The sequence below is a fragment of the Lathamus discolor genome, chromosome 5, assembly GCF_037157495.1.
Source record: "Lathamus discolor isolate bLatDis1 chromosome 5, bLatDis1.hap1, whole genome shotgun sequence".
NCBI classification, from domain to species: Eukaryota; Metazoa; Chordata; class Aves; order Psittaciformes; family Psittacidae; genus Lathamus; species Lathamus discolor.
Window position 1 is genome coordinate 90,096,662 of NC_088888.1, and position 12,803 is coordinate 90,109,464.

General features: G+C 38.0%; 1 protein-coding gene across 4 annotated transcripts in view; it reads right to left on the reverse strand.

Moving 5' to 3' along the window:
• Window positions 1–12,803, reverse strand: part of MYOM2 (myomesin 2) — a 97,640-nt gene that overhangs the window by 41,479 nt on the left and 43,358 nt on the right. For all 4 annotated transcript variants that reach the window (XM_065681533.1, XM_065681534.1, XM_065681532.1 and 1 more), the window contains 4 exons: window positions 11,700–11,753; window positions 9,189–9,316; window positions 5,970–6,153; window positions 908–1,082 (listed from right to left, as the gene is read on the reverse strand). In XM_065681533.1, the coding sequence (XP_065537605.1) occupies window positions 908–1,082; window positions 5,970–6,153; window positions 9,189–9,316; window positions 11,700–11,753 (541 nt within the window). The remainder of the gene's footprint in view (window positions 1–907; window positions 1,083–5,969; window positions 6,154–9,188; window positions 9,317–11,699; window positions 11,754–12,803) is intronic.

Consider the following 12,803-nt stretch of genomic DNA (forward strand, 5'->3'; position numbering starts at 1 on the left):
TTATCTTTGTGCTCTCCCAGTCCCTTTGATCAAGAATTATTCTCTACTTTTTCTTTGATCAAATTATTTGACTACTTGATCAAAGGATTCAGCAGAATATAAAGTCACTCAGAATTAATAACTGACAAAATACACTAAACAACATAATGTGCTTGTTATATACCCATAAGAAAATATAAATTGCACATCTAAACTTTGCATTTGGTGAGTGATTCCAGCAAAAGCAAGAATAATTGTCACAAAGGAAATTAATTGAAGGATCGCATAATGAAGTGTGATGTTTTCAGGAGGGAGTAAGAAACAGACAAGGCTGGCATCATGAAAAGGGAACTAGAAACAGGGGCTACTGTCTTTTACCCATAGATGTAAGCAGGTCAGGGACCCCTGATGTTTCTGGGATGGGACACTTGGATTTCCTGCACAGTAGTATCAGCAGCCGCAGCACTTTCCCCACAGTGTTTATAGCAGACATGGCCTGCCTTTTTGCACTGATGTCCATGGGCTATGGGAAAGCTTCTGAGTTCTCTCTCTTTCCAATACTCTTCCTCATGTGTATCAGGCCTGTTTACCCCATAATATAATTTAGATTTTAAGAAAGGCATTTATTTTATGCTTACTTATGTCAATACAAAATCATGGCTCTATAACCTGCTTTTGTAATCCAGAGTCACGCAATAGACAAAAGATGCTTCTCTTTGGAGAAAAAAAAAAGGGGGGGGGGGGGAAGGGGGAGAGAAATTCTGCCCTGCAATCTGAAATGCTTATCTCAGAGAGTCTGCAGAATGTTTTTCTTCACGTTTATTCAACATTCACCTTCCATAGTAACATCATTGCTTAGCATGCAAATTGGATTAAAACAATCCTATAGTTTTCAAACCTCCCCAAAATATAGAATTATTGTCAATACCTGTTATATTTAATAGGTTTATGGTTACTAGGTTCCCAGTGATTTGATCCCACCACAGAGTAGTCAATGTAGTAGCCGTATAAATCCTCTTCATGCTTTGGTCTATCCCATTGAACCACAACTGATGTTTTTGTATTTCTTGTGGCCACTACCTGACCAGGTGTAGATGGAGCAACTAAGAAAAAGAGAGAAAACATGTACTATTATGAAATACATAAAAATAAATGTAAGCTGAGGTAAATGAAACACTGTATACTTTCATCATATTTCATCACTACAGGCATGACTTCTCCTACCATGTTAATATTGCTATATGAGATATATATTTTAGTATATTTTTTTCACTGTAAGTCTGGATACTTCTATATATGTGTGTACAAATATATTTATTTTTCTATTTGTTTTCTTAGAGTAAACTTACTCTAAGCTATGAGTAAGCTACTTCTCTAATTTTATACAGGTTTCTGAGGAGGGAGTTATAGAATCATAGAATAGTTAGGGTTGGAAAGGACCTTAAGATCATCTACTTCCAACCCCCCTGCCATGGGCAGGGACACATCCCATTAAACCATGTCACCCAAGGCTCTGTCCAACCTAGCCTTGAAGAACATATTTTCAAATATCAGTGTGGATAAAGGCATATAGGTATGAAAATGTTCACTCTCAGAAGTCCTCTCTCTAATATTCTCTCCTAAATAAAAGATTTGTGCATAGCTTATACCCCTGGAGCACAACTGCATCAGTAAGAAATGCACATAAACTGTAGAGGTATTATATAATGAGCATTAAGAAATACTGCCTTCCACTCAACTAACAACTCCAATTCAGAAAAGGACAGCTTTTCAAGACCGCTTTAAGCACATGTTTGAATGCTAAGTGTTTATCTAATCTTAGCTAGATGGATTGCACAGAACCATAAGAACACTAGTTAGAAGGGATCTCTGGGGATCATCTAGTCTAACCTATCACTGAAAGTAAGATTATCACTAACACTAAACTGGATTGTCAGCCATGAGTTTGTCCAAGTCTGGAAAACTTCTGACAGCGGAGATTTCACACCTTCCCTGCACAACCTTTTCATCCTTGCATTTTTGAACCTTTTTCACCAAAAGAGTCCAACCTGAATTTAGTAAGCTACAATTTATGGCTGTTACTTTTTTTTTTTTTTTTTGACCTGTCATTTGGCATTTCTCAGATCAGTTCAGCACAATCATCTTTGTAAATCACCAAACGAAACAAGCCCAGCTACCTCCACCCCTCTCCATCGCTCACAGCCTCTAGTCTCTGGTTGTCTTCGTTGCGATACAATGGACCTCTCGAGGTCCTCTGCACCCATTACTCTAGACTAAGGAAGCCAGAAATTGAACCAATATTCCAGAACCAACCTCAGCAACACTAAGCAGGAGTGGATAAAGCTTCCTTCAATCTGTAGACTACAGTTCTCCCAACAGTAGGCAGTTCACTTACATGCAATGAAAGTTCATTGTTAGTTTATATGGAACTAAACACTCTGAATGTGCACAAATAGAACAAAAACCATCAAGATCTAAATGGAAAAAATATCTTAGTTAGGGCCAACACACAGCCTGTACACTATAAAATATCTGTCCATAAGGAACTAAGGCAGTGTCTCAGTTTTCCTGATAGGTTAAGAGACATCCAGCACTTGCCTATTGAAGTTAATTTTAGTTTCCTTAGATGATATATTGTGGAGAACTACAAGCAACACATACCAAAAGAAAGGAAGTTTTTTTTTTTGTTTTTTTTATTTAGTCTTTGAAACTCAAAATAAAATAAAGTACTTACACACTATTGTACTTAATGCAAAAAAATCTGTAAGATCAGAAGGATTTGAGATAAAGATATCTCCATTTAGGGCTTTATGTGTGCCTGCACATACATGTTCTACATGTTCTTAAGCTGCCATTATAGTCAAAGAGCTAGTGCTTATTTCAATTACCCAAACAAATTCATTTAGGGCCATTTTTAAGGGGAAAATGGAAGACCCAGGGAATTACAGACCAGTCACTCTCACCTCTATGTCTGGCAAAATATTGGAGCAGATTCTCCTGGAAGGCATGCTAAGGCACATGAAAAACAACAAGGTGCTTGGTGACAGCCAGCATGGCTTCACCAAGGGGAAATCCTGCCTGACCAATTTGGTGGCCTTCTATGATGGGGCTACAAAACTGATGGACAGGGGTAGAGCTGTTGATGTCATCTACCTGGACCTGTGCAAAGCATTCGACACTGTCCCACACAACATCCTTGTCTCTGAATTGGAGAGACATCAATTTGATGGATGGACCACTCAGTGGATAAAGAACTGGCTGGATGGCCGCACACAAAGAATTGTGGTCAATGGCTCAATATCCAGCTGGAGATCAGTAACGAGTGGTGTCCCTGAGGAACTGGTGTTGGGACCGGTCTTGTTCAACATTTTTGTCAGTGACATGGACAGTGGGATTGAGTGCGCCCTCAGCAAGTTTTGTGATGACACCAAGCTGTATGGTTTGGTTGATACATGGAGGGAAGGGATGCCATCCAGAGGGACCTTGACACACTTGTGAGGTGGGCTGATGCCAACCTTATGAAGTTTAACTATGCCAAGTGCAAGGTCCTACACCTGTGTAGGAGCAAACCCAGTCACAGCTGCAGGTTGGGCAAAGAAGAGATTCAGAGCAGCCCTGCAGAGATGGACTTGGGGGTGCTGGTCGATGAGAAAATGAACATGAGCCACTTCAGTGTGTGCTCGCAGCCCAGAAAGCCAACCGTATCCTGGGCTGCATCAAAAGGAGCGTGACCAGCAGGTCGAAGGAGGTGATCCTGCCCCTCTGCTCTCGTGAGACCTCACCTGGAGTATTGTGTGCAGTTCTGGTGTCCTCAACATAAAAAGGGCATGGAACTGTTGGAACAAGTCCAGAGTAGGGCCACGAGTATGATCAGGGGACTGGAGCACCCCCCCCATATGAAGATAGGCTAAGAAAGTTGGGGCTGTTCATCCTGGAGAAGAGAAGGCTGCGTGGAGACCTCATAGCAGCCTTCCAGTATCTGAAGGGGGCCTATAGGGATGCTGGGGAGGGACTCTTCATTAGGGTCTGTAGTGACAGGACAAGGGGTAACGGGTTAAAACTTAAACAGGGGAAGTTTAGATTGGATATAAGAAGGAAGTTCTTTCCTGTTAGGGTGGTGAGGCACCAGAAGGGGTTGTCCAGGGAGGTTGTGAGTGCTCCATCCCTGGCAGTGTTCAAAGCCAGGTTGGATGAAGCCTTGGGTGAGATGATTTATTGTGAGGTGTCCCTGCCCATGGCAGGTGGGTTGGAACTAGATGATCTGGAGGTCCTTTCCAACCTTAAATATTCTATGATTCTGATTTTAGAACAACTTAGACTTCTGCGTGGAGCTGACATATAAGACTGAATACATACATTTCTCTGAAACAGCAAAATGAAATAATCTGAAAAGGTACTAGATGTCTGTTTGGTCAATTAAACCAAACTTCTGATCTTTGGTTGGTAGAGTCCTGAAAATTATTCATCTCACCCCAACGTAGACACTCCACAGCTGGGTGCCATGGGGCAACTTATGGCAGCATCAGCTGCCTTATCCTCCAGACTCCAATTGCCACAGTGAAAGCATAGACATCTATAATACTTGTTGATGCCTACATGGAAACACATAAATTTAGATGTTGTTTTCAAACTGAATACTCTTTTCTCACTCAATTCAATTGCATAATATTGCTTCATTTTTTATGACTTAGAATACCCCACCCTTCTTCTAGTTTCTGCTGAAGAGAGAAAGCTGCCCATAATTCTAGTGTAATGATTGCCCTCAATATGAAGTTACCCTCAGGAATGCCAAATGCTGAGGTAAGCTTAGCTACCCTCAGGAATGTCAAATGGTGCTATGTGCAGGCCACTGAAAGGAGCTATGTGCTTCTGATACATTTTAGCTCAGGTAGTAAATTCCACCTCTGAAAAAATCCTCCATTTTCTCCTTAAAATATCATCTCCTGCTTTCTGCTTTCAGCTATAGCTATGATTTATTCAGAATGTCTTGCGTTAACCCCTAAGGGATAGCCTATTTTCTGTACTAAGTGAAAGAAATACAGTATTTTTCTTCTCTACCTTGGGGAATGTTGAATGGTTTAAATAATTTATATGCATTAATGAGACATCAAATCAAGAATACATAAAAGCAAAAGATGCCTTTATTTTATCATGTATAGTTACAGATCACACTAAAGGTGATGGAATATACTTTTTAAAATTATGGCAAACGTTTAGAAGGCTGTATCTGCCAACATTAAGAGAACTATGGTATATCAGATACTGTAAATATTTCTTATATTTTTAGCAAGTGCAGTAGTATAACGTATATGGTCTTAAGGTGACAGTTGTCTATACATGGGGCTGTTTCATGTGACCTCTGCATAACTGTAAAAGCAAACCAGATATTTGACCGATAAGCTGAGAAACCACCCTCTAAATTTTCACTCAGGTTTATGAATGTGGCCCCAAAATAAACACCTAATTTTCATTTGGAAAGTTACCAATGAATATGCAGATGTATCTTCTTCTATCCCTGAAATCTACTGATCTGCATGTCCTGGGAATTCTGCACCAGCAGTAATTTGCAACTTAGAATACTGAGAAAGAAATTAAAGGATAGCTTATCTATCTGAAACTGCAGGGAATGAGGTAGTATATAATTATCTAAACCAGACAGTATAATTACCCAAATTGGCAGTTTACCTGTATTTTCTTATTTTTTGACAAATCATATTAATAGAGCACTCTGTAGAATGAATAGTTAAAATTAATTTAACTTTTTAACAATTATTGGTCTCAGCAGGGAGACTTGTGGTCATCAGGAAAATTTTTGAATGTTTCTAAAGTTTAGTATCTTGGTCTTTCTGAAATCCTTCACAGTATTGAACAACAATTGATTCAATTACTGTTATTGTAGTTATACTAATTTTATTAAAATGAGTTGTCTATTTCCATTTTGTAAAATAACAATTGTATTTAATATTGAAGCCATAAAATTTATCTCTTACCAATGGTATCTTCTGGTTGAATAGGTACTGTGATTTCAGATGGATCACTGATGCCATGCTTGTTTGCTGACAAGACTCGGAAAACGTATGGTTTTCCTTCTGCAAGGTCAAACACTGCATAGCGAGGAGATTTTACTGCAACCTGTGCATTGACTCTTTGCCAGCTTCCACTGCCAACCATGGACTACCAAAAAATAAAATAAATAAATATATAAATAAACAAATAAATACATAAATAAGGGAAAAAAAGTTGTGAGGCACTTCTGTGGACTGTAAAAAAATGAACATATTGCAGTATTGCGTCCTGTTATGAATTTATTTAAAACTATGAGGGAAGGATCACTCAAAATGTCTCACTCCAACACATGCAAATTCTAACAGCTTATGCATTCCATTAGTCTACAAAAATGTCTGAATACCTCACTGTCTCCCTGCCTGTGTAGACCTCAATATATGAACACTTGTACATACAGCTAGCCTTCAGTTAGGGCCATGACTGTTGGCTGTGACTGGTTCCAAAAGAATTAATTTAATTCCCTGCAAAACTCACTCAAATGCACAAAGGTTTGGTATAAAGCAAGAAGTTCTAATCCAAATTCTACAGAAAGGTAGAGAAGGGGATGTTAATTTACACAGTGATTTATCTTCATGTAGTTTGGGGTTTTTTTTAGTAAGGTCATGTCCTTAAAAGCATTGATCAAATGGAATGATTACTTTTGAATATTCTCAATGCAGCAGCTGAGCTAATCATCACTACAACTGTACATGGAAGAGAGCCAGCAAACCAGTATTCTAAAAGGTCTGCTGTCCACTGGGTTCCCCATATAAACTGTTGACCAAAATCAAAAATTAGTCACGGAATATTGTGGCAATTCTAGTAAAGCCCAAGCGCTCAGTAAATACCTTACATGAAATTTCCTTCAAGCACAGAAAGGTGCATGCAAGGTAAATGCTTATAAAAATTTGGAACAGGGAGTCTGGGAACAAAACCTGATAGACTGTGAAGTTCTCAATGGAGGAACAGTGTTTCATAGGTGCTTGGAAACTACCCTGTATATAAGAGGCCTCCTATAGATATGTAATTAAAATGCAAACAGCTGGAGCCCATTTATCAAAATCTTTTTAATAGATAACAGAAATAATAGCCATACACTTTATTTATAATAAAAAGATGGAAAATATGAAATAAATATTATTTTGCCATATATATTCTACTTTTGGCCATGAAAAAAGTTAATTGTTGCATTTCATTTTCACAAAGGAGAGAACCAACATCATGTTTTATTCTATAGTTTCATTTATCTGTTAAATAATGACTTTAAGAGAATATGGGTATACAGCAGAGAGAACTCATTTTCATTTCGGGTTTCTTGAGGCTTTTAAAAATATATTTTTGCTCTTCAGGACTGAGACTTCTTTATTTGAAATAAATTAATTAGAAATTGTGCTTTTCTAGAATTGTGCTTTTCTAAATTAACAGATAACTGTAGAAAGCAAAAAACCAAACATTCATCTATGAACTGAGCTATTCATATATATATAAGCTATTTAAATGCAAAAAGATTTTAGATTCAGGTATTAATTAATATAATGCATCATACTTTTTTTTTCCCTAATAATAACTTTCTAGTCCTCATTCTCACTTTCCCTTGTTATGTTTGGCATTTAATTAAGTCTTGTTTGTCATTGCTTTATACTGGTTTTGGAGCTGTATAAAGCTATTTCTGTAAAACAAGCAGATACGTACCTTTTCCAGTTCACATGAAATTCAACTAAGAAAGCATAGGTGTATTCTCAGCAGAAATCTACATCTGAGCTTTTGGGGGGCTATTTCTGTATATTCCGGAAACAATGAGGTATTTTCATGCCAGCAGCTGGTTGAAAATCCTGAAGTCAATATGCTTGAAATTTATAGATAAGAGATGTATGCAACTGGGAATAAGTACAAGGAAGATCCTATTTTATTGCATAGAGAAAAACCTAGATATTTATATCTATGGAAATTTTCATTACTTCTGAATGTGAAAGGGAGAGTGGGAGAAATCAGACATGCTTGCTGGAAAATTTAGCTAGTAACTGGACTTCACTTTACACCTATTGGTTCTACATCCAGCAGGTAATGGATGATGAAGAATGCAGATATATAATGGGATATAAAGGTCTTTTGAAATGGACATTTTGATGTTACTGAGAAGGAAAAGACAAGACGAGGGCTGTAAAAAGAGAAGTGACGTGAACAGAATGGTTGGCTGAAAAATGAACTTTGGAGGAATGTGCTGAACAGATGTGAGAAGAAAAAAAAAAATTGCATGGTACGGGCCTGAGAAAAGGCTGCTACAATATTGAAGATGCAAATTGAATGTGTGGTAGTTTTATGGACAGTTTTAGTGCATCATTAAGAAGAGGCATATGCTAGAGGCATAATTCATAAAAACTAAGTATAGCTTGGCATGTAAGAGTTTTAGAGGTCAGGTATGAGGCCCCATTTACCTACTGGGAAAACTTTGCAGTAAGAAGAAGAGATTATGACCTCTGGCTGTAATCCAACATACTTAATTTAGAAACCTGGCTCTGGGACAGATGTATCTAAATCTTAGTAGTTTAAATGGGAGAAGAACAAACCTCTCCTACTGTGATGACTGAAGTCCCCTGTCAAGTCAAAGGGAAGAGAAAGGCAGCCATTAAGACTGCCAGGGAGCAGTGAACCCGAGACAGGCATCTGCCTCGCTGCTGACCTTACAGGAAATAAATTGGAAATGTCAGGGTATAGCAGAGAGTGCTGTAAGCCTGCAAAAATGAAAATGAGGATCAAATTATGAGTCACTGTTTATTCGTAGCTCTACCACAGGACTACCAGAAAATTCCCTTTAATACAGGCAGACTGCAAACTTCCAGACTTGCCTGTAGGACTGCAAAATCTTAAAATGGTTCTTTTCCATTAAACCACTGCCTTACATGTGTAGCTTGTTCTCATTTATCCATCAGTACACAAATAGCACAGGGGTGTCCTTTCCCCTGGGCCTTGAATTTCAATGCTCATTAAATCACATAATAAGACATTTGATTCTCCATATTTCTCTGGCATCCCATTACCAAATCCTGTGAGACCACAGAACATGTTAGTTTTATTGTTCATTCTGCAGTTCTAAAAATGAGTTGAATGCAGCTGCACACAACAATGAAACACCTTGCAGGCAAATGCACTGTACAGTACAGTACCTTCTCAATGAAATACGTCAGTGGCTCCCTGCCACGGGGAACAGGTGGATCCCAGCTGAGTACAACATATGTTTTGTTGATTTCTGAGGCATGTACATTGGTGGGAGGGCCTGGAATCTGAATATTGCCTGGAAGTGTAACAGAGGTAGTGACTGTTAAACAGCAAATCAGCCCCTGGGTTAGTACTTATGCTACAGCTTGTCTTCCTGAACTCACACCCTGCAGTGCAATGCTCAGCTATTAGGAGCTATGGTATCATCTGTACAGTTTACTTGCTCACTTCAATTAGATTTTGAGAAATAAGGCATCGGTTTTAAAAGCTAGTTATGTACTTTTTCAGTAGAAGTTATATATACCCCCTGAAAACCTGCACGTTTCACACATTTTTTATTTTGATCACATTTGAATTACTTCTGCCTGCTGGGCAGAATGTTGTGGAAAAGAAACTACTCACTATATGCAAACAAGAGATATTTTTTGATTAAAGACAGAGTCTAAAGAGCTAGTATGAGGAATTAGAATATGTCCCCAGCCCTCCGGTGGCTCCACCAGTTAGTTGGTTTGGCCTTCTCCCCACTCACTCTGGCAGGGTTATCAGAAACATGGGGCAGGAGCTGTGTACCATGGACCAGGCTGGAGGATTTCAGCATGGCCCTTTGTGGTCAACTCATCCACCCAGTGTGTGAAAAAGACAGTTTTGTTATCTGAGGAATTACAATGGTGCACTAGGTAAAAGAGGCTCAGACCTATGATGGACTGCTTCAGGCATAGCTACACAGCTCTGAAGAAGCTTCCTTTTGGAAATGGGTCAGAAGTAGCAACTCAGCAGATACCTAGAAATGTTTTATTTTTTACAGCTTGCAATAGAGAAAGCAGAAAGTTTTGTTCTTTTAAGATACATTTTGCCACTTCTCAGAGTAGCAAGGAGCATATACCCTCTAAATTCTCAGGATTTGACATTTTAAAAGACAAAAATATTTCAATAATAATCTCTAAATCATGGAAGTGATGTTTTAACAGTTCATAAACATCTGCAGAACCAACCAGGCTCAAAATATACACTGAAGTTATTTCATCGTACACATTTCCCAATCAAAACCTGAATTTTTATTATTATTATTTTTTTCTCTCAGTGCTTTCTGCACTTGTTTTCCTACAAACACACTTTTTCTTTAAGAAAGCAGTATGAATCAGCTGTTTAGGACAAAATTGCTAATATACAGTCAAAAAAATTACAATAATCCTTCACAGCACAAAGAAGTCAAAAGGTTTTTAATTGATTTCACGTAACTAAATCCCAATATGTTTTCTTACATCCTGGAAAACCCCAAAGCTGGCATAATTTGTAATGGTAAAACATGACACAGGCTGCTGTCCCAGAATAGCACTAAAAAAGTAAATCCACTTGTGATCTATAAGGTCTCTTTTTCAGCAACTCCAATCTAGCAGATGAAAGTAATGTTCTATATAAGCAATGATATTTGCATATCCATTCCCCTTTATTAAATTTGCACATTCATGTAACTGAATTCCAAATATTATTCGTGCCTATGCCAGAGTGGCCATTTAATGCCTCTGATCATTCTCAGGCCATCCTGAGAGCAGGAATACATTCTGTGAAGCCAAAAAAGCAACACAAATATATTCTTATACCATAATAAGATTCTGATCCTGTAATACCCATATTATTTCACCTAGGTTACCATATCTGTAAAAGAGAGAAAATTCATCTGTCCTGCCCATGCACTGGGGAAAACATTTAATGTCTGATTCTCCTTCAAACTACACCTCTTCTCACATGGTTTCTCTTTTAGTATGCTATTTTTGGAGATACAGCTTTATAACCTTTGTGGAAGAGAGTAGGCAGCCTTATTTTTTAATACTGATCCATTATAGTCAATGTTTTTGACAGTTTAAATGAAAATAAGATCATTATCCAAGCCTAAAAATTACCGCCACATATAGAAACAACCAAAGACAGAAGAAATTGAGGATTTATCTTGGAAGTTGGCAGTGATCTCTTCAGTTTTCCTGAGGAAAAACAACATTTAGCATATAACCTTAACCTTATGCACAGTCTCTCTATTCAGAGAGATATTAATTAAATAATTCAGATGGATTGCAGAAATGTTCATGAAAATGGAAATAACCTGCTCGGATCATCAAATTCAGTCTAAAAAAGCTATATTTAGCTCCCAGAAGTATAGGAGAAAGGGAAATGTGAACAATCAGACGCAGTGTTCAGCTGTTTAAACTCAGCTTAGCACTAGACGAAGCAAAAAGGTGAGGAGACGCTATCAGCACGCTTTTGGGTGTGTGATGTTCTCTATACTTTTAGACCTCACCTTTTACTTGTGTTCTCTCAGCCTTGCAATACAGAATATCTGTCTTTATTGATTATTACAAAGAATTTACCTACTCTGTGGATTTTTTTCAAGCTATATTTCTAATTATAATGCTAAATTCTTGGAATATGAACAGGTGGACTGAAGTCGTTGAAATGCTACATACCTTCTAAGTCATCCTTACTGATCACAATCTTCCGCCCTTCATCCACATGAATAGCTGTTAACCAAAATATTCCATTAGTTTCTTGAACCAGTTTAATAAATTTACAGATTTTGCAAATTATTGTCCAGGACCTGTTCAAAAGCACATATACTTCTGTTTCTATAACTCTGCTATTACATCTTTCCCCAGATGGTTTCAACTCAATGTCATACAGTGGTTCATTCACTTTCACGGAAAAACAGAGCATGAGAAGTACTATTTAAGATGTACTTAAAAGCAAAAGTTATAACCACAGTAGATGGATTCAATTCCTCAGCAGATTAGTAAACTGTATCATGAACTGGACTTTTTTTTAGGAATTAATAAAAAATCTAATGGAAACACAGCATATTCATCTCAGATTTTACAGGCAACATTGGGGCAGTGCTCTGCAGTCTTCATAATGAGTTCAATTCCCCTCTGAGTAAAAGGAGCACACAAAACAGAAGGTGTGCAAGCACATGATATACAGAACCTGTACAGGGGTTCAGGACAAAACTAAATCAATAAAACTACTCCCCAGAGCAAGCCAGCTTACTATGTTCATGGAGAAGCTCTCACAAGGCTCCTTTGCAGTCTGCAGTGGCCTTGAGCACAAAACCAGCTTTCAGAAAGAGCTTGTTCATTAGATAGATTGACTCTCCATCTGCTAGAAAAGTCAAAATCTCAGAGAACCCCCCCAACCTGTAACACTGGTCGCCTTGTGCCAGTACTTGCACTTCACTGGGAAAAAAAAGATGTGGATAAATGCAACAGCATGTGAACCAATGAATCCATACAAAAATTTTTAGTTTTTCTTTAACTAAGACATACTCAATAGCATTTTCAAAAGTTACTACCAGCACACATAGAAGTTTATGGGATCTGAGGGCCCATCTGCCAGTGCAAATGATAAAAGCTTCCAGGTACTTCTTTTGAAAACATTTCTCCTTGTGATAATGAGTATCTAAATTTAAAGCTAAGGAAAACCAGCCATAATTAGGTGGAAGTCCCCAGGCCCTTTCTGTATGGAACTTGCCCTTGTGACCACATCCCCCACCTTGAAAGTAGTGAGATATTCAATGA